Source organism: Oncorhynchus clarkii, chromosome 17, assembly GCF_045791955.1.
Source record: "Oncorhynchus clarkii lewisi isolate Uvic-CL-2024 chromosome 17, UVic_Ocla_1.0, whole genome shotgun sequence".
Lineage (NCBI taxonomy): Eukaryota > Metazoa > Chordata > Actinopteri > Salmoniformes > Salmonidae > Oncorhynchus > Oncorhynchus clarkii.
The window spans coordinates 58,687,705-58,710,364 of NC_092163.1; the positions used below are offsets into that span (position 1 = coordinate 58,687,705).

The 22,660-nt window shown below is 43.8% G+C and overlaps 1 protein-coding gene across 1 annotated transcript in view; it reads right to left on the reverse strand.

Annotated features, from left to right (window-relative positions):
• Nucleotides 1-319: 319 nt before the first annotated feature.
• Nucleotides 320-22,660, reverse strand: part of LOC139371187 (rap1 GTPase-activating protein 1-like) — a 79,604-nt gene continuing 57,263 nt past the window's right edge. Inside the window, exons 8-24 of the mRNA XM_071111354.1 lie at nucleotides 22,191-22,269; nucleotides 21,983-22,036; nucleotides 21,659-21,742; nucleotides 21,270-21,370; nucleotides 20,798-20,927; nucleotides 13,305-13,460; nucleotides 12,591-12,662; nucleotides 12,402-12,488; nucleotides 11,964-12,104; nucleotides 10,858-10,977; nucleotides 7,641-7,721; nucleotides 6,931-7,040; nucleotides 2,434-2,550; nucleotides 2,078-2,213; nucleotides 1,821-1,932; nucleotides 1,624-1,724; nucleotides 320-1,210 (exon numbers count right to left, since the gene is read on the reverse strand). Coding sequence (XP_070967455.1) covers nucleotides 1,127-1,210; nucleotides 1,624-1,724; nucleotides 1,821-1,932; nucleotides 2,078-2,213; nucleotides 2,434-2,550; nucleotides 6,931-7,040; nucleotides 7,641-7,721; nucleotides 10,858-10,977; nucleotides 11,964-12,104; nucleotides 12,402-12,488; nucleotides 12,591-12,662; nucleotides 13,305-13,460; nucleotides 20,798-20,927; nucleotides 21,270-21,370; nucleotides 21,659-21,742; nucleotides 21,983-22,036; nucleotides 22,191-22,269 — 1,765 coding nt within the window. The 3' untranslated portion in view covers nucleotides 320-1,126. The remainder of the gene's footprint in view (nucleotides 1,211-1,623; nucleotides 1,725-1,820; nucleotides 1,933-2,077; nucleotides 2,214-2,433; nucleotides 2,551-6,930; nucleotides 7,041-7,640; nucleotides 7,722-10,857; nucleotides 10,978-11,963; nucleotides 12,105-12,401; nucleotides 12,489-12,590; nucleotides 12,663-13,304; nucleotides 13,461-20,797; nucleotides 20,928-21,269; nucleotides 21,371-21,658; nucleotides 21,743-21,982; nucleotides 22,037-22,190; nucleotides 22,270-22,660) is intronic.

Consider the following 22,660-nt stretch of genomic DNA (forward strand, 5'->3'; position numbering starts at 1 on the left):
AATATTGTCCATTCATCAACATAAACTTTGAACTGCAGATTACCCCTTTAAATGGCCTGAAATACGTTGACTATACTTATGGAGTCAGTAAAATATTGTCCATTCATCAACATAAACTTTGAACTGCAGATTACCCCTTTAAATGGCCTGAAATACGTTGACTATACTTATGGAGTCAGTAAAATATTGTCCATTCATCAACATAAACTTTGAACTGCAGATTACCCCTTTAAATGGCCTGAAATACGTTGACTATACTTATGGAGTCAGTAAAATATTGTCCATTCATCAACATAAACTTTGAACTGCAGACTACCCCTTTAAATGGCCTGAAATACGTTGACTATACTTATGGAGTCAGTAAAATATTGTCCATTCATCAACATAAACTGTCAACTGTAATTGTACAGTTTGTCAGGGGAAATTAATAATGGAATCAAAACCAGCAGCAGCATGATGAAAAAAGTACCTTCTAACAAAAACATGTAACATTTACTAAACATTTCTAGTCAACATCCACCATTACACTCTTAATTGACCATTAATAAAACACAAGGCTTGGTGTGACATCAAAGGATCCGGGACACCAAGAGTAACAAATGTACAGCATCATGGTGGGACGTGAGGTTGATGGGAGCAATAATGTCAGTTCTTCCAACAATGACAACAGGACAACACCCTCTTATCCTCCTCATGCATTCCTCTTTAGCCTAACAGAAAACTTCCCCTAATGCATGATCAACGGATCTCCTGCAACACCAATCTGTCTAATGCTTAAGATCCTCCCCTCCCTCCACCTTCGAACCAAAATAAAAACAATGCCATAGAGAGGACAAGGGAGAGTATTCTATGAGTTACCACATGAACAGATTTAGGCTTCACAGAGCTCATGGAGCAGAAATATATGCAGGCTAAGCGAGCCAACAGACAACAGCCAGAAGCGATACTGTGTGAGTGGCACTCATTTTGGGAATGGGTGTGGGCTGATCCTCTCCTTCACCCCTCTAGGCATGCTGGGAGTCAGCCACAAAGAGTTGGGATGAGGGAAGGCTGTAAGTGCATGTCCATGGACCTGGCTGTTCAGACTGGACTAGTTTACACCAGGTCTAGCTGTCTGTCCCAGCGACTAGCTCTGCTCCTCCTCTGCATCTGTGGTGGAACACACGTGCGCTTGCTTCATCTCCTGCAGGGGGTGCCTCTTATGGGAATGCTGTGGGAGGAGGAGGGACTGGGGTCAGACACCATCTTTACTGCTACAGATCACACACAAACATACAAATACAGACATGGGTAACACATTGTCAGTAAGCTACATCTACTGAGTTGAGCAACTACAGGTACCTGCTAATGGACATCCATGTACTGATCAATGGGGAGAGGCTAACAGTTCTGGACACAGACACAGAAAGAGAATGACAAGGTTAACAAATACCACAATTACTGAACAACAATGAAGAGGAAAAGTTTAGGGCATTTATAAATTTATAAGTAGATTTACAAATGGTTATATATACCTGTATGTAAGCGGAATGAAATCTGTCTTCCAATGTACACAGCTAGTACAGTGAACGAGCAGAGATGTTACAGAGGATCTGATTATTCAATTAGTAAAACCGATCTCACCGATGATGACTTATCCTGTGACCGCTCTGTCTTGTCTCGGCTCTCCGCCTTTTTGAGCTCTTCCCCTTTGCCCCCCTCAGGCTGCCGGGACCGTGCAGGTGCTTTCAGGAAGGGGTAGACAATGGGCCATCATGACAAACAAACTCAACTTTTGGTACCTTATGGCAGTATTGAAAAAAATTCATGAAACAACTCACCTGGAGAGCTGCCCTGGCTGGTGGCACTAGTACTGCTCACACTATCCTCTACCCAGGAGACGTACGCAAATGAGTCTCTCTTGTGTGGTGTTCCAGAAAAGGACAGGTTCTCCTGCAACAAACAAAAGCACAACAGAAATTGTCGGGATCTTTAGCTTTTCGTTCATTTTGAGTGTGTCATTATTATATTGACATGACCTCTATGTGATGGTGTGCTGTATGCTAGTGATTGACGGTTAAAAAAGAGGGGCACCTACCAGTCCTGTGTCGTACTCTTCGATGCCCTCGTTATCGTGTTCCTCCACCACGCTGGCGAAGCTGCTGGCGTTGGACGAGGAGCGGGACAGATCCTGGGCCTCAGGGATAGAAGGGGCCCTGCAACACATGGCCAAACTACACACCAGGGTTACTCTGACTCTAGCGCGCACACACGCACGCACGCACGCACGCACGCACGCACGCACGCACACACGCACACACGCACACACGCACACACGCACACACGCACACACGCACACACACACACACACACACACACACACACACACACACACACACACACAAACATTCTTCAGCATGGGCTTGACAGCACTATTAAGTACTGTCTATTCACCTGTTCTTTGTTGTGGGCATCTCTGGTGAGCTCTGATTAGATGAGTTCTCTGATTTGGGGTCCTGGGAGATGTGTCCACTGTCTGGAGTCCTCTGTGTGCTGGGGGACACTTCCCGACTGAGATAGGAGGGGATAGAGAGGTATCAGGATGGGCTCATAGACATTACTGCTAATCAGTGGAGGCTCCTCAGAGGAGGAAGTGGAGGACCATCCTCTTCCATGTATTTCATAAAAATAAATATGATAAAACACCATGGTGTAGCCATACGACAGCTAGCTTCCGTCATCCTCTTGGTACATTGACTTCAATAGAACACCTAGGAAGGAGGCTCTTGGTTCTCACCCCCTTCCATAGACTTACACAGTAATTAGGACATCCTCCAACCTATCAGAGCTCTTGCAGCATGAACTGACATGTTGTCCAACCAATCAAAGGATCAGACAAGGAATCTAGTACTGAAAGCATAAGCTACAGCTAGCTAGCACTGCAGTACATAAAATGTGGTGAGTAGTTGACTCAAAGAGAGAGAAAGACAATAGTTTAACAGTTTTGAACAAATGCATTTCTTCAAAAATGAAGGAGAAGCAAGAGAGAGAGAGAGAGACTTTTTTTTCACTTTCACTTACTTAGCTAGCAAATGCCGGTGGCCAGTTTAGTTACTCAAACACCCGGCTCAAACAAAGGGATGCTATGTTAGCTAGCTGGCTATGACTATCCAACACAACACTTGAACTCTTCCAAGTCAAGGTAAGGTTGTCAAGGTTTTATTCAAGGTTTTATTCATTTATTGCCACCGGGGCCTGATGGTGTAACTGCTTACTGACTATACACTAATGTTACTGCATGATTTTAGCAGGTTTACTAATGCACTAGTTCTATTAGCTATGTTGACTAGGACGTTACTTTAGCTAATATGGGGACAACGATGTAGTATGTGTGTAGTGGTTATGAAATGGTTTGGCTTGGAAAGGTTTTTCCGCCTGGTCACATACAGCTGATGTGTTGTTCATTGAAGTCCACACACAAAGTGAAAAGGTGAGACGAGGAGAGTGCATAGAGGCAAGAAGGAATACAACGAGGCTGCTATGAAAGTGAACTGTGTTTATGCATGATCAGGGGTGAATTCATTCCGCCGATTCTGTTGAAAAACGTTTATTTTAAACGGGGGATAAAAAAACCTATCAGAGCTCTTGCACCATGAACTGACATGTTGTCCAACCAATCAAAGAGAATCAGTCTAGTACTGAAAGCATAAGCTTCAGCTAGCTAGCAGTGCATGGCAAAAAATGTGGTGAGTATTTGACTCGGTTATGATATGAAGGTTTGGCTTGGAAAGTTTTTTTTGCCCGGTCACAGACAGCTGATGTGTTGTGCACTGAAGTCCACAAGCGAAGGGAAAATGTGAGATGAGGAGAGTGCGTAGCTGCGAGAAGAAATTAGACATTGATCAAAAGGATCATGCTGTTTCTATGTGGCTGCTAGGAAAGTGAACTGTGTTTGTGTGTGATCAGGGGTGTATTCATTCTGTCGAACAACTTTACTTAAACGGGATAAACATACCTGAATTTGTCTAATAGAAACACTTGTTTGCAACTGTTGGACTAATGATTACACCCTAGATAAGCTAGATGCAGACAAGAGTGTGCAAGGTGGTATTGAATGTGTCACTGTCTGTCCATGTGTCACTATCTGTCATCTCACTTTTTTTCCGACCTGTGTTTTAAACTTTCATTCATGTAGCAACCTCATGATTGATATCGGGAAAATTAGAGTATCATGTGGTAGCCTAAACCTATCGATGTTACTGTCACGCCCTAACCGTAGAGATCCTTTTATTCTCTATGTTTGTTTGGTTATGGTGTGACTCGGGTGGGAAAGTCAACAACCCACTACAAACGGACCAAGCAGCGTGGCCGGGAGGAGCAGACAGAGTGGACATGGGAAGACATTCCCCGAAGGAAAGGGATCCTGGGCGTGGGAGGAGATCCTGGCTGGAAAGGATTGCCTGCTGTGGAAGCAGGTGGAAGCAGCGAGGAAGGCGGAGGCAGCTAGTAAAGGGGCCCAGTGTAACACAGGGTCACGGCTGGCAAGGAAGACCGGAAGGCCACTCCAAAAAAATGTGTGGGGGGGGCACGCGGTGAGGTTGGCGGAGCTAACTCCCCGTGCTCACGGTAGGGAGCGTGGTACTGGTCAGGCACCATGTTATGCGGTGAAGCGCACAGTGTCTACAGTGCGCATTCACAGCCCGGTGCTGTAATATTCCAGCTCCTCACATTGGACGGGCTAGAGTGGGCATCCAGCCAGGACGAATGGTGCCGGCTCAGCGCTCCTGGCCTCCAGTATGTCTCTTCGGCCCAGGATATCCTGCGTCGGCTCTGCGCACTGTGTCTCCGGTGCGTCTGCACAGCCCAGTTCGTCCTGTGCTGGCGCCCCACATTTGCCGGGCGAGAGTAACCAGCCAGGACGGGTTGTGCCAGCTCAACGCTTGAGACCTCCAGTGCGCCTCCACGGCCCAGTGTATCCAGTGCCTGCTCCACGCACCAGGCTTCCAGTGCATCTCCCCAGTCCGGTGAGACCTGTTCCGGTTCCACATACCAGGCCTCCAGTATGTCTCCCCAGCCTGGTAAGCACTGTGGCAGCTCCAAGCACCAGGCTTCCAGTACGTCTCCTCAGTCCGGTGAGACCTGTTCCGGCTCCACGTTCAAAGCCTCCAGTGATGATCCATGGCCCGAAGCATCCAGTGATGATCCATGGCCCGAAGCCTCCAGTGATGATCCATGGCACGAAGCCTCCAGTGATCCATGGCACGAAGCCTCCAGTGATGACCATGGCACGAAGCCTCCAGTGATGATCCATGGCACGAAGCCTCCAGTGATGATCCATGGCACAAAGCCTCCAGTGATGATCCATGGCACGGAGCCTCCAGTGATGATCCATGGCACAGAGCCTCCAGTGATGATCCATGGCCCGGAGCCTGCAGTGAGGATCCATGGCACGAAGCCTCCAGCGTTGATCTGCGGTCCGGAGCCTCCAACGACGGTCCCCGGTCCGGAGCCTCCAGCAACCGTCCCCAGTCCAGGGCCTGCGGAGAGGGTCCCAAGTCCAGGGCCTGCGGCGAGGGTCCCCAGTTCGGGGTCGGCGACGAGGGTCCCCGCACCAGAGGCACCACCAAAGTGGGGGGAACCAGAGGTAGAGCAGGGACTGCGTCCCGCACCGGAGCCGCCACCAAATATAGATGCCCACCAGGACCCTCCCCTATAGTGTCAGGTTTGCGGCCGGAGTCTGCACCTTTGGGGGATAGGGTACTGTCAAGCCCCAGACCGTAGATATCATTTTATTCTCTGTGTTTGTTTGGTCAGGGTGGGACTGGGGTGGGAAAGTCTAGGCTTTCTGGTTCTTTGTTTTTGGCCGGGTATGATTCTCAATCAGGGACAGCTGTCTATCGTTGTCTCTGATTGGGAATCATACTTAGGCAGCCCTTTTTCTTTTTCTCAATTGGTGGTTGTTTTCTTTGTTAGTGGCAGGTATAGCCTTACAGAGCTTCACGTTCCGTTTTGTTGTTTCTTGTTTTGTTGGCGACATTTAAAAATAAAAGAATGTACGCTTAACACGCTGCACCTTGGTCAGGTCATTTCCTTTATGACGATCGTGACAGTTACATTGAACTGGGTGAATGGAATATGAATGACAGTCACCTAAACTAAACTTGTCTTGCTGCTTTTTGTTTTATGTTGCTCTGTCTGTATGCTACGTCTTGCTTGTCCTATGTTGCTCTGTATGCTATGTCTTGCTTGTCCTATGTTGCTATGTCTTGCTTGTTCTATGCTGCTATTGTCTATATTGTAATTTTTTTTAATAACCTGCCCAGGGACTGCGGTTGAAAATTAGCCGGCTGGCTAAAACCGGCACTTTTACTGAAACGTTGATTAATGTGCACTGTCCCTGTAAAAATAAAAATAAACTCAAACTCAAACATGCTGTAATAGAAATAAGCCGTGCTCATAAACGACACTGACCGCCACTGCCGCTATAATGCATATCAGTTTATCGATGGGAAGAGTCAAACTCCAACACGTCTCTCCAGTCACCTGGCATATCTTTGAATGCCTCATCTCTTTACCCCAAAGGTTGTGTGTTCGAATTGCGTCGGTGACAACTTTAGCGTCTTAGCTAATAACCAACTTTAGCTAAACACAACAATGCATTTTGCAAGTACTTTAGCATGTTAGCTAGCCATACTCTAACCCTAACCTTAACATATCCCTAACCCTTAACCTATCCCTAACCTTAATCTACCATTAACTTGCTAGCTAACATTAGCATGTGTCGCCATGTTATTAACGCAATGGCGACACAGTTGACCACCATGCAGAGTGACTTGGGGCATTGGACCATACTTCTGGTATGTTTCATTTCTCCATCTCTTTCTATGCTTTCTCTCTGACACCCCATTTTCCTCTTTCTTCTCCGGGTAGCTCAAGAAGCCCTCCTCTCACCTCCTCTCCTGCACCTCCTGGATGTTCTCGATCCCGATGGCGCTGCTCCGTCTGGCACTGAAGGGCCCAGACTTCTTCCTGGTGGGGCTCTTCCCAGGAATGATCAGAGACTGGGGAGGAGTGGCTAGGTTAGTCAGCCACAATACTATATTCCTCTAGCATGACTTATATAGTAAAAGACAGAGGCTACTGTAGGGCTATAATACACAACTCGGTCTGTTTTACATTCAGTGAAAACGTGAACTCCATTCAAATAGGCATTTGTTGAATGTCATTGAGATTCTGCAGCACAATGACTCAAATGCCTTCAGTATTTGATACTTTCTATCTACAACACATGAGAAACATTATGGGGGAACTAAAATGAAGTGACAGTGGCTTGTTGGTGAAAGACTATTTGAGCTACTCCATCATGTTGTATGAGTGAAAGAGAGGAATTGATATACAAAGGTAATAAACCAGTAATTATTTTCACAGACCTTTCCACTTTTGTGACGGATACTCTTCATAAAATCTTTTTGCTTAAATTATAGCTTTCTTACAACCCAGTGGTTTTACCCCACACTTGAGATGTAGAAAATGATTGCTTGGCTATTGGTTTCAGCAGAAAGCAACAGTAATTGAGTCATGCAAAGAGACATAGAACTACACAAGTAAGCGAAGAAAAGAGCAGAGAAATAGCACATTAGAAGGGAGATTTATACATGAACCTCTTCTATTGTTCCTATCCCTATGGCACTGCCGCGACGTCCATGATATCTACTGGGACTTTTCCCTGGGACAAGTAATGACTGAACCACAAAGGGGAGGAGGAAGCAGAGAAAGAGAAAGGGATAAAGAGAAAGAGGATGAGAGTAGAAGATACAATAATACCCCACAACATTTCATGCAGCAGGTACCATTTGAACAGCAAGGTACAAATTAGAATGTGAGCTCACAGTACACCATAAGACACAGAAGACAGGAGACATACAGTGCCTTGCGAAAGTATTCGGCCCCCTTGAACTTTGCGACCTTTTGCCACATTTCAGGCTTCAAACATAAAGATATAAAACTGTATTTTTTTGTGAAGAATCAACAACAAGTGGGACACAATCATGAAGTGGAACGGCATTTATTGGATATTTCAAACTTTTTTAACAAATCAAAAACTGAAAAATTGGGCGTGCAAAATTATTCAGCCCCTTCACTTTCAGTGCAGAAAACTCTCTCCAGAAGTGCAGTGAGGATCTCTGAATGATCCAATGTTGACCCAAATGACTAATGATGATAAATACAATCCACCTGTGTGTAATCAAGTCTCCGTATAAATGCACCTGCACTGTGATAGTCTCAGAGGTCCGTTAAAAGCGCAGAGAGCATCATGAAGAACAAGGAACACACCAGGCAGGTCTAAGATACTGTTGTGAAGAAGTTTAAAGCCGGATTTGGATACAAAAAGATTTCCCAAGCTTTAAACATCCCAAGGAGCACTGTGCAAGCGATAATATTGAAATGGAAGGAGTATCAGACCACTGCAAATCTACCAAGACCTGGCCTTCCCTCTAAACTTTCAGCTCATACAAGGAGAAGACTGATCAGAGATGCAGCCAAAAGGCCCATGATCACTCTGGATGAACTGCAGAGATCTACAGCTGAGGTGGGAGACTCTGTCCATAGGACAACAATATTGCACAAATCTGGCCTTTATGGAAGAGTGGCAAGAAGAAAGCCATTTCTTAAAGATATCCATAAAAAGTGTCATTTAAAGTTTGCCACAAGCCACCTGGGAGACACACCAAACATGTGGAAGAAGGTGCTCTGGTCAGATGAAACCAAAATTGAACTTTTTGTCAACAATGCAAAACGTTATGTTTGGCGTAAAAGCAACACAGCTGAACACACCATCCCCACTGTCAAACATGGTGGTGGCAGCATCATGGTTTGGGCCTGCTTTTCTTCAGCAGGGACAGGGAATATGGTTAAAATTGATGGGAAGATGGATGGAGCCAAATACAGAACCATTCTGGAAGAAAACCTGATGGAGTCTGCAAAAGACCTGAGACTGGGACGGAGATTTGTCTTCCAACAAGACAATTATCCAAAACATAAAGCAAAATCTACAATGGAATGGTTCAAAAATAAACATATCCAGGTGTTAGAATGGCCAAGTCAAAGTCCAGACCTGAATCCAATCGAGAATCTGTGGAAAGAACTGAAAACTGCTGTTCACAAATGCTCTCCATCCAACCTCACTGAGCTCGAGCTGTTTTGCAAGGAGGAATGGGAAAAAATTTCAGTCTCTCGATGTGCAAAACTGATAGAGACATACCCCAAGCGACTTACAGCTGTAATCGCAGCAAAAGGTGGCGCTACAAAGTATTAACTTAAGGGGGCTGAATAATTTTGCACGCCCAATTTGTCAGTTTTTGATTTGTTAAAAAAGTTTGAAATATCCAATAAATGTCGTTCCACTTCATGATTGTGTCCCACTTGTTGTTGATTCTTCACAAAAAAATACAGTTTTATATCTTTATGTTTGAAGCCTGAAATGTGGCAAAAGGTCGCAAAGTTCAAGGGGGCCGAATACTTTCGCAAGGCACTGTATTTAGCACATATTGAAAGGCCATTCATATTGAAAGATCATTCATATTGAAAGACCATTCATATTGAAAGGCCATTCACATTGAAAGACCATTCATATTGAAAGGCCATTCATATTGAAAGGCCATTCACATTGAAAAGCCATTCACATTGAAAGCTGGACTAAAGTTAGAGACCACAGAGTGCGGAAGGAAATTGAATAAGATACAGCTTATGGGCAGAATAGCCCGTGTAGCTTGGTCTCACTCTTCTTTCCTTGTAATGACAATGCACAAACACAAGGAGGAGTTTGTCAAATCACAAAGTGGACCTGTTTAAATAGGTAGCTGAGAGGTAGAGAGATGGAAAGGAGGGACTGGCACAATCCAAAGGGCAGATTTACTTTTTGGAATGTAGGAAAAAGTAATTAGTAAACCAACAGTGAACCAACAGCTGTTTCTTTGAATTGCATGCCAGAGTACTTGCAACCTGTAAAGTGACACAAAGTGGAAAAAGATGCATGCATACACTTCTTATCTCGACAACTGCCTGCCATGTACAGCTCCATGCCAGACTGGCTTCCTGCAGCGCCCATTTAACACACATGACAGCAAGGTAACAAGGGAGGGCAAGGTAACACTCATGACAGCAAGGTAACAAGGGAGGGACTCTGGGTAGTCTGACAGCTAAACTCATCTCTTCGCAAATGGCTCTCAGGTTGCCAGAGAAAGCAAATCAAGCCTCACAATCTTATGAGACGCAAAAGTCCACAAAGTCTATGAAGTGGCACAAAGGGTTAAAGGTTCTTTGAGATCATTCACATAAAATCAACTTTCCAAAAAGCACACCACCACCTTCTTATAGCCTCAACAGATCTGTGAGCAGATTATACCATCATACCAAGTCCAGTTACATCTAACATCTCTGATCATCTAACAACTGGATTTAACTATATGAAATGAATATGATTTAGGGTTGAGCATGACTTTGTATAACATGGAAGACACATTTCAGATGAATGTATTCAGTTGTACAACTGACTAGGTATCCCCCTTTCCCATTCTCATGACATGAAAATAAACACTACTGTAAAATAAACAGTGGTTCATTTGAAAAAGCCATGGAAAAAGTTATGGAAAAAGGCAAACTATGGCGGTGACTGATACCAAATATGAAACACTGTGTTTAATCAAGGGATTTGAGCACAGGTAGGTGCAGGTGGCCAATGACTATCCCACAGTGGAGAGAGGATAGTGTATGTAGTAGTTGGTATTGGGTGTTGTTAGAGGAGGGTCCGTGTCTACTACAGGGGAGTCAGTAGACAGGCCCACGTGGGCCTCTGGTAATACCAAAAGGGTTACTTACTATCCCTGGGGTTTTGGGGGTCTCGGTAAAGCTGCTACTGAGACTAGTGGAGACAGTGTGTGGCTTCTTGTTACTGAGGCCCATGGCATCCATAGACTGGCTTCTGCTGCGGATCACCCGCTACAGAGTACAGAGAGAGATGAGGAGACACGATCGGTGAGTGTGTATGGACCCTAAACCTCACCTCAACCACACTAACCCTGAATTCTAATGATAACCTGTGATTGAGATTGTGCAGGACCGTATGTGAACACTTGAGAGCAGTGTAGATCAGTGAGAGGGAAAGAGTCTAAAAGAGAGAACATGTCTTTTAGTGGAAGAGAGGAGACAGTTCCAGTGCTTCACACTGACAGGTAGGTTTGAATGAAGTCTGAGGGTGGGTATTCAGAGGAGAGTGCATAATAATCCTGTAATGTCTTTCAAGTGTTCAGTAGACTCATCCATGAATGATGTGCAGGGCTGGAGAGAGACTGACAGAGAGTAAGAGAGATGCAGAGAAAGAAAGAGAGTGGAAAGGACAGAAGGAGAGAGAAAGTGAGACAGAGAATAAGAAAGAGGGACAGACAGAAAGAAAGTGGGAGGGACAGAGAGAGACAGAGAAAAGAGAGCAAGAAAAGAGAGAGAGAGAGAGATAGGCAAGACAGAGCCAGAGAGGAAGAGAGCAGAGTGGCAAATGGGGAGCCATGCGGGCAGCCTCATCCGCTCCCTAATGAGAGGCCATTACAGTGTTCGTCAGAGACACACAATCAAAGCTCCTCCACTGCCATGGCTCACTGCCCTGCCCAAGCTTCACCACCCTAATGGTCATTGATGGAGGGCTTAGAGTCAGAGTGCTGGATGCACATTGACAGAGACGCTCCCAACTCTCTGATCCTCCTCTGGTCACGTGACACAGTGGGATACGATATGGCAATACCCAATCTTCAACAGCATCAGCGCACTTCCAGAGAGCAAAAACACTTCCTTTTCTGTGCCTTATTTTTCATGCATGAATACCCAGAATCCCTTCCAGGAAATAAAGAAAGCATTTATTTTTCAATATTCAACCTCTCTCATGCAGGTCATGTGCCCGATTAAGCTTGCACCTCGCATAGTATGGGGGTTACCTTAAAGGACTCAAAGAAGCCCCCTCCCCCCCCAGCCCCATTCTCCAGTTTGTCCTCGTCCCCTCCCAGGCCCATCATGGACTGGCTGTTGATGTGTAGCTCCTCATACAGGGTCTCCAACAGGGCCGACCGCGTGCGCTCCTGACAACAACACACACTCATCAGTCAGAGGATAGTGTCCTCAATAAAAATCAATGACATGTAAACACTCGTGCAGACAATTCTGCAGGCATTCAGTGTACAATACAGTTCAACACATGAACGCACACACAGAGACACAAACATGTGCCTTTACAGAGATACAAACAAAGGAACATGAGCTGATAGTCTGCAAACGGCCATGATCCAGTCATTCACCCTCACGTAAATGGTGCAGCGAGAGCAGCGTGACTCCGCCCCCACACTGCATAGCATGCCGTGGCACGCTCCTGCTCTCACCTCCAGTTTTGCAAACTTCTCAGCCTTGTAACAGGCATATTCCGCATTGATCAGCTTAGTGAACAGGAACTCATGGAACTCATGCCCCTAGAGAAGAAAGGGAGAGAGGAGGAAAGTCTGAATGAATATATGTTGTCCCTCTCATGGGCTCACCTAGTTTATCCATTATTTAGATTCATGACTTGTCACCTTTTTAAAGATGGCCGGGTCCGGTAGAGCGGGTCCAAAGAAAGGCACATCATCTCTCGCTGTCACAGACACCTGGAGGGGTAGAAGAGAGGTAGAATGTACCCAAATGACAGTCCATATGACCATATGACACCACTAAATCTGTGACCTTAGAGAGTTTTTTATGTCTCTATTTTGGTTTGGTCAGGGTGTGATTTTGGGTAGGCATTCTATGTTCTCTTTTCTATGTTTTCTATTTCTTTGTTATGGCCGGGTATGGTTCTCAATCAGGGACAGCTGACTATCGTTGTCTCTGATTGGGAACCATACTTAGGTAGCTTTTTCCCACCTATGTTTTGTGGGTAGTTGTTTTCTGTTTAGTGTTCTGCACCTGACAGGGCTGTTTCGATTTCGTTTTGCACTGTGTTATTTTTGCTTCAGTGTTCAGTTCAATAAAATCATGAACACTTACCACGCAGCGCTGTGGTCCGGTTTTTCCTCATCAGACGACGATGACCGTTACAAAATCACATAACACTGACTAGCCTCTATAAACATTTATGAGGCAGGTAATAGGCAGGAACAAGCAGGACAGTTAGTTGCCAGTCAGTTACTGATTGATATCTAATAAGGAATATGCAGGTTGCCTTGGGCCGAGTCTCTATGTATTGAAATAGGAGGATTGAACAGGTTTATAGACTGTGAGGAGTCCAACTATCCCTCGGCTAACAGTACCTTGTATGTGACGTTGTCTGAGCAGGCATTCTCCACCTGCACCACCACATAGGCATGCAGGAAGTTGGAGGCTATCATGTCTGGCACAAAGGGTGTGTTTTCCTCCTGAAACAAGATGGCCACGATGTCGTTGCCTATGTGCCTCTTCCTCTGCAACTGCAAACACAACATTGTCACCATTACGGATATAAACTTAACCACTACATTTAAGTCAGCCAAGAACACTTATGTAGATTAATTAAATATGTAAATACTTCACTAAATGCATAGTCTACTACAGAAACAATTTGTAATTACTAATTGTAAGTATGAAACATCTCTATACAAGCAGTTTTCATAAATCAGTGGCGGTCATGTGATGCATATTGAAAGGCATAGGGCGGCCTATTCAGTGATTGGAGACTGAAAAAGACAGGACCTTTTTCCCTGTATTGTGATTATAGGTCTCTGCAGCTTAGCTTCCTGCTCCCTAACATGTGTTGACTCACTGATCAGTCACCAGTTTCCATGTTATTCTGCACACCATTGTCAACATGGGGGAATTATTCTACACAGCAGGACCATATGACACCTGTTGATGAATGACATTTACTGCAGGGCAAAGTACTGTCATAAAATAGCACAGATCATATTGATTGTATGAATAAAACATTAAGGCAAATATTTATTTTCAGGGCTTTATGGATATTTACTCTCTTATTAGCTGCTGAATTGCTTTATAGTTGTGTATTTTGCCACTGTGTTTTACACATGAAAACAATCCACCATTTTCTTCAAGCACTGAAGAAATAAGGAAGAGTTCTTATTGTCATAGAGGCTTTATCTATTTAATAATCTCCTAAAAAACTAAAGTGAGAGACTCAGGACTGATCACCTGACAAGGTCAAAGGCAGATGTAAGGCTCAAACAAGCCATTTTATACAGTAGTATCATTATGTTGAGCATTTTTCTTGTGTTGCATGGATGGTCAGTGGGCAGTCTGAGGCCTGTTGTTGATGTTTGCACGCAGGCACGCACGCACACACACACACACACACACACACGCACACGCACGCACACGCACACGCACACGCACACGCACACGCACACACACACACACACACACGTTAGTAGGGGCCAGATGGTACCAGAACATCCACTATGCATGAGAGCAGATGGACAGCGAGTGAGTAAAAGCTGCCATGTATAACCATGGTGAAACACAGACATTCTATAATGAACTCAACACAGGCTCAACACAAGGTCAGCCTCAGCTTTAGACTGCAAGTTGTTTTCCTTCCTCTTCCTCTCAACACATTGTGTCTGTTCATCTTTGCCTTTATGTCGTTGGTGTCACAGTGAATCTCTGATCGTCTTAGCCTACAAGGGTATCTTCTGTGTCTTTACGTGTGTCTGTCTGTCCACGTAGCTGAGATCTTCTGCTCATTCATCTCTTGAGAATAAGAGTCTCATTGGGATGGTTCTCCCAGGGGGGTAGGTGAGGTAGCTGAGGTCATTCAAAGCAACAGGAGAAAGCATCAAGCCATCAAACTGTGTCCTCAAATGAGAAACTACATGTTGCACCATGTTTATCTTCATGGAAGTGGCAACTCGTCATGAGAAATATCCCCTTCAGGTCATATCCCCACTGAGCACACCACTGAGCACACCAACAGGAGAAAATAATAACAGGTCTGTTCATGGTGGCTAACACTTGTGGATAGAGATATCATGTCGAATCCTTTCTACGTGCAGCAAGCTGGTGACTTCAGCTAACCACGTTTTAAAAACAGGTACAGTCTCTTGTTCCCAGTGGGTTGAAGTCGTTAGGTGCTGTGACCTGCCTAAAACAGCAGTATCAGGGACTGGTATGAGGTTGCAGCTGTATACTTCAGAGAAAAAAATATCCTGCCAGAATGTGTGCAGTTTGGTGCATGACCAGAAGAGGTGACCCAGGGTACCCTCTGCAGATTTGCACTTAGGGCATATCGGAGAGGCAAAGGGGTAGAATGAGGGTATTTTGGTACAGGAATAGTGTAGTCTGTGAATCACTTTATATTGAATAAGTTGGTGTCAGGAGTTTATCGAGCACAAGTGAATATCTCGAAGGCAATCAGCCCAACAGTCACCAGTAATTTCCAAACCAAGGTCTTCCTCCCAGGTCTCCTTCAAATGTTGTGTGGATACAGAGTAATGTGCTGTAAAGTGATCTTCAAATCTGGAGATCAAACTCTTGGAGCCAGGGGCGAGGTTCATGAAAATATACAGTTCGTGGGCAGGTGGAATTGCCTCAAAATGTGGTATATTTATGCGAACGCAGTTTCTTATCTGAAGATGTCAGAAGAAGTTAGATGCGGGGAGATTGTACATTTCCCTCAACTGTGCAAATGTGGCAAAAATATTATTGATGTAAAGGTCTATAATAGTAGTAATGCCCTTTCTCTTCCAGAATAAAACGTGTTGTCAGTTAGTGAGGGGAGGAAAGCAGGGTCATGGCAAATAGGGGTACAGACAGAGGTCTCCGGGAGACCAAATGTTTTCCTTATTTGATACCAACTTTTTCTTTGTTTTTGTTTTTTGCAGAAAGTTATTGCCAGTAATACCTGTAGGGGATTTAGTTGATGAAAAGAGAAGTGCTGGAAGAGAGGTGTTGTGTATATCTTGCTCAATAGCGAGCCATGAAGGGGTGGAGGGATCTACCATGCCAGGGTATGCATCCTGCCAATAATCCAGTGCTCTAGTATTTGCTGCCCAATAATAATGCTGAAAATTTGGCAGGCTCAGGCCACCTAATAATTTGGGCTTGATTATATGTTTTTTAGAGATATGGTGTACTCTGTATCCCCACACAAAAGGCAAGATAATCGAATCCAAGGATTTGAAAAAAGCTTTTCTTAAAAATATAGGCAGATTCTGAAAGAGAAAGGAATCTGGGGAGTGTAACCATTTTAATAGCATTAACACGGCCTATCATAGATTGAGGCAACACTCTCCAGATCTCAATGTTGCGCTTCAACTTCTCTATCATGTCGAGTTAGTTCATTTTATAAATCAATTTTAAGGGTCCTTGGGGATGACAGCCCCTAAATATTTAATTTTGTGCCCTGTGATTTTAAAATGTATATTTTTAAGGAAGTCTGGGTTTAAGTCACCTTTAAGAGGCATGGATTCGCTTTTATCACAGTTTATAGTGTACCCAGAGAGTTCTCCAAGTAAAATGTTTGCGGTATCTGCAGTGGTCTTTGAGGGGTCATTCATTTCTTTTGGGTCCGTAGTAACAGCTCCTGTACTAGATTTAATTATATGAATAGTTCTATTGGCCTGTATACCTCTCAGCTGCACGCCAGTAGTTTATCCGGTTAGTCACCCAACTCAAAGTGTTTTTGTTTAATCTTTAATAGCATTGTGTTTACTTGGTTAGAGAGAATAGTATTGTATTCATATTTGAGTTGTATTATGTCATTCAACTTGGAAGATAAGGGCGCTTCCATATAGTCTCTCTCGAGCACCGGGAGCTGGGCCTCGATTTCTAATAATCTTCTCTGCGTACATTTTTTCATGGTAGCCTCATATGGTATTATATGCCCACGAATAACAGCCTTAAATGCCTCCCACAAAGTGGAGTCGGATACATCAGCAGTATCATTCTGGGACATATAGTCCGTAATTAAATTGGCTGTTTGTTGGTGAAATTGTTCATCATTGAGTAATGTTGGATTAAAGCACCAACTGAATTGAGGCTTTGTTCTGCCGAAATCCATTTGTAATGGAACGAGACTGTGAGCGGAAATGATTATATTATGCTACTTGGTAGAGGTGAGGTTAGAGAGGTTAGATGTCAATTTAGAGTCTGTTAAAAAACTAGTCAATTATTGTGTATGATTTATGCACATGTGAGAAGAAAGAATCATCCTTATCCGTAGGGTGTTGTAATCTCCAAATATCGACGAGGTTCATTGTTCCAATTAAATTATTCAAGACAGTAGTGGAATTCAGTGAAGTGGTAGGGCGAGCAGGAAGCCTATCCATATAAGGGTCCAAAATGCAGTTAAAATCTCTGCCTGTAATTAAATGTGTGGATGATAAATCTGGTAAGAGATTGAAGACATTCCGAAAGAACCCTGGGTTCGGTGCATAAAGATTTAAAAATGTTACATGTTGTGATAGAATGTGGCCACAATACTAGGGGTCGCTTATAGTTGAAATGTGTTTGAATGGGATAGTTTTTCGAAATAATATGGCTACACCTCTAGCTTTGGATGAAAAAGTTGATTGATAAATACCCAACTACATTTTAATATCCATTGCTCTGTATGTTTTATGTGAGTTTCTTGCAGAAACATAATATCTCCAGATAAAGATTTCAAATGGGAAAAAACCTTTCCTCTTTCAAATTTGTTCTCAAACCTTGTACATTCCATGAAAGAAGGGTAATGTCGCCACATTGTGGAGAAGTAGTAGAGTTATCCGTAGCCATAAGAAATATTTATTTGGTCCTCAAATACATTAGAATTGTAGCAGTAGGGTTGGCGCAACACGTAAAGAGCAAAGGACAAATGAAAAACACAAAAAAACATTCTCCACCTCCCTCCCCCGTCCACTAACCCAAACGAAGTGGAATATAAATTCCCCCATAAACACTGTGGAACTGTTGGACACTACAGGGAGACATACAGTTGAAGTCGGAAGTTTACATACACTTAAGGTTGGAGTCATTAAAACTAGTTTTTGAACCACTCCACAAATTTGTTGTAAACAAACTATAATTTTGGCAAGTCGGTTAGGACATCTACTTTGTGCATGACACAAGTCATTTTTCCAACAATTGTTTCCAGACAGATTATTTCACTTATAATTCACTGTGTCACAATTCCAGTGGGTCAGAAGTTTACATACACTAAGTTGACTGTGCCTTTAAACAGCTTGGAAAATTCCAGAAAATTATGTCATGGCTTTAGAAGCTTCTGAAAGGCTAATTGACATCATTTGAGTCAATTGGAGGTATACCTGTGGATCTATTTCAAGGCCTACCTCCAAACTCAGTGGCTCTTTGCTTGACTTCATGGGAAAATCAAAAGAAATCAGGCAAGACCTCAGAGAAAAAATTGTAGACTTCAACAAGTCTGGTTCATCCTTTCCAAAAGCCTGAAGGTACCACATTCATCTGTACAAACAATAGTACGCAAGTATAAACACCATGGGACCAAGCAGCCGTCATACCGCTCAGGAAGGAGACGCGCTCTGTCTCCTAGAGATGAACGTACTTTGGTGTGAAAAGTGCAAATCAATCCCAGAACAACAGCAAAAGACCTTGTGAAGATGCTGGAGGAAACAGTTACAAAGGTATCTATATCCACAGTAAAACTAGTCCTATATTGACATAACCTGAATGGCTGCCCAGCAAGGAAGAAGCCACTGCTCCAAAACCGCCATAAAAAAGCCAGGCTATGGTTTGCAACTGCACATGGGGGCAAAGATCGTACTTTTTTGAGAAATGTCTTCTAGTCTGATGAAACAAAAATAGAACTGTTTGGCCATAATAACCATCATTATGTTTGGAGGAAAAAGCTGAAGAACACCATCCCAAAAGTGAAGCACAGAGGTGGCAGCATCATGTCGTGGGGGTGCTTTGCTGCAGGAGGGGCTGGTACACTTCACAAAATAGATGGCATCATGAGACAGGAAAATTATGTGGATATATTGAAGCAATATCTCAAGACATCAGTCAGGAAGTTAAAGCTATGTCGCAAATGGGTCTTCCAAATGGAGAATGACCCCAAGCATACTTCCAAAGTTGTGGCAAAACAGCTTAAGGACAATAAAGTCAAGGTATTGGAGAGGCAATCACAAAGCCCTGACCTCAATCACATAGAACATTTGTGGGCAGAACTGAAAAAGTGTGTGCGAGTAAGGAGGCCTACAAACCTGACTCAGTTACACCAGCTGTCAGGAGGAATGGGCCAAAATTCACCCAACTTATTGTGGGAAGCATGTGGAAGGCTACCAGAAACATTTGACCCAAATTAAACAAGTTGAAGGTTATGCTACCAAATACTAATTGAGTGTATGTAAACTTCTGACCCACTGGGAATGTGATGAAATAAATAAATCATTCTCTCTACTATTATTCTGACATTTCACATTCTTAAAATAAAGTGGTGATCCTAACTGAACTAAGACAGGGAATTTTTACTAGGATTAAATGTAAGGAATTGTGAAAAACTGAGTTTAAATGTATTTGGCTAAGGTGTATGTAAACTTCCGACTTCAACTGCAGGCTTGCTAACCAATTTATAATGAAACTAAATTAGCCTTCCTTCAGGTGGTGTGACTGGGACCCCTTACCCTGAGGTCTATAACAATTGCTCTAATAAAATAACTGAATTGAGCAAAACAATATCGTCCATATGTCCCTACTGGAACAGGGAAATCGGTCAGGTGCAGTTTTACCCACCTGTATAGGGACTATCACATCGCTGTCATATCTGAAAACAGTGGGGTAATCCGCCCTACCGATCACGGTGAACAACTACTCAGGACGGCCCTATGGGGTCCTAGACGTTGGTGGCTATAGTAGTAATCCTGTCAACGAAAGACTCGGCATCCTGTGATTTTTCGAACATCTTCTCTACCGTACCATGGGTAAGAATCAGCCGAGCAGGAAAGAGGGGGCCGTGTCTGATTCCCGCATCTCTGAGTTTCTTCCTAGCTCCATGAAAGGCCTGGCGCTGGTTACCTCAGCAGTGTAGTCTGGGTATATGCTAACCCGAGCTCCGTTGAAGGACAGGGGGAATTGCTGGCGGGACAGGCACAGAATATTTTCCTTCTCGTGGTCGTTGTGTATTTTGGCAATCATGACACGGGGCCGTGTAGCGGAGAACAAACTGTTGGGGTATAAATTCTGCCACGAACTGTGTTGGTCTGCCTTTCTCAATTTTTTCTTCCAAGCCTGTGATTTTGATATTCAAACGTCTTGAACGTCCTTCAAGGTCAATTAGTTTGAGTTTCATAGTTTTGTTTGCTGTTAGTAGCTCTTCATACTGTCCCTCGGGGGTGGCAATGCGTTTCTTGTGGTCACCTGCGTTTCCTTCCAGATCAATAATGCGGGTTGTATGTTCAGCCAGGGAGGCTTGCACCGATTGTAAGGATGAGTTGAGATGATTAAATTGAGTGTTCATGTCCTCTTCCATTTTTTTGATAGCTGCTAATATAATAGTCAGTGAGGGCTCTGAGTCAGGGTTAGCCATGCATTAGTTTCCCATTGGCCGCGTTTCTCATGGAGTTGCTCATTGTAGCAGTTTGGTCGGGCAAAAGTAATAGCATTGTGTATAATTTAAATTTAAGCAAAAGTGAGGATGAGGTAGTCAGAGAAGCGTCTACTCCATGTGGTGCTCACTAGTGCCCCCTGTTCCCCAGTGATGTTTCTTGATTGAAATTAAGTAGATATACTATACTTCCAATCTAGCTACTGACAGACATAATGAGAGACAGGACAGGGCCTGACAGCTAGTTACCTGCTGAGAGTCTCCCTCTGTATATGGCAGCTTGGTGGACACGTGGAACATGATCTCCTTGTTGTGAAAGTTAGTGTAGACAGACTCTGTTCCTGTCTGGCCGTGGGTGACGTCCAGTCCTCCTCTGAACCTGCAGAACCAGAGCGTGAACCAGACCGTTACATCACCAACAGCAGTAGCAGGTCGTCTCAGACTCAGTGCAACCAGCCAGTGCATCTACACCACTCTGTCTCATCCATCATAGAGTGAATGCCAAGGGCAGTTATCCCCTTCCACTCAATCATGATGTCCGTATCACTCAGAATATTATATTGCTCTAAATCGAGAGAATCAGAGCAGATCTACCATAATAACAAGGCTTTAGACGTCTAAAGTGTCATCATTCAGGGAGTCATGTCAAAGTCAATTGTAATCGAGAGACATGACCAGTCTTTCATCTGCCATGTCAATACCATTCTAAGGCCACGCTTACCCTTTAAAGTCATGGAGCTCAATCTTGTCCCCCAGAAACTCCAAGAACTCCACAAAAGCAGGACTCTCGTCGCTGTTCCCAAATAGCTCCTCTTCGGTGGTCTGCAGGGAGAAATACAAGGCTGTGAAGAAGTATTACATCTGAGCTCAACAGGAAATCAGTCAGGCCTCCTTTGGAGGAAGGACAGCAAATCCTCTTAGTTTGGGAAGGAGGGAGAAGCTCACACACCTAAACTCTCCTGAGAATGGCTAAGCTGAAGTCTTATGATGACCAGGAAGTAGCACAGTCATAATAATACCCCAAATATGGGAAGCAACCAACTGTTGTATGTATATGTATATGTATATGACTTTATATGATTTTACCACCACAGGCTATATACCACTCACCTGGCCAAACTTCTGATAAATGACTCCAAACTTGAAATTGTTGCTGATGACATGCTCATCAAAGGTGACAATGAGCCTTGAAGCCTGGGAAAAATGAGAATTGTACATTCAGCAGAGTCAAGGTGAAGGGGATTGCAATGTAAAGCGGTGAGGGGGAACATAAACACACTGTAGTTGAGAAATAAAACATTAAAACAGCAATAAATGCTCCTTGTTGGACCATACTATTATTGTATTGTAAAATAGTTATAGTTAGCTACTCCATTGTAAATGTACAGAGCTGACCAGGTAACTAAATCATTTCAAGATTAATACAGAGCCTACCTTTGGGTAGAGGACTGGGTAAAATCTGTCCACATTTACCTCTTCAAACACCAGCTGCAAAATAAAAAAGTACTTTAAACTTTTCCTCCTGCCATTGCAACTTTATACAATAACTTAATTTCAACTTCACATCCAGTAAATCCCTTTCCAACCATTCTCCACCGGGCTAGAGCATTAACATCTCCTTCTGGACTGTCCGTCATCCTACCTTGGCCATCTGGACCACGTTGGGGAACTCAGTCAGGCAGGAGATAGGAATCACATCATGGTGAGTTTTTAATTTGGTCCTAAAAGACAAATTGATGGAACAGTCACATATATATTCACCATTCTTTCTTTAGAGATAGGATTCTCATGTCAACACTTTGGTTCCATTTTTTTTTTAAATCCTTCCCGTTTTGTTGTCATCCCTGTTGATGCAAATGTGACGCAAAACCAATGTGGATAATCTTTCTAAGGATGCTGTGGAGACACAATAGTGATTTGCATAGCCAGCCTTGCCACAGTCAACTATGAGCAACACAACCTGTTCACACCTGCTGTCTTTTCAGTGACAGCACAGCAGGCACATGAACCGACATACCTAGGTACTCTCTGGCATACACCCCCTGCAAACTGAGCACACTAACTAACAAAACAACCATTACAGCTGGAGTGCACTCTCTAGGGTTGTAAAAT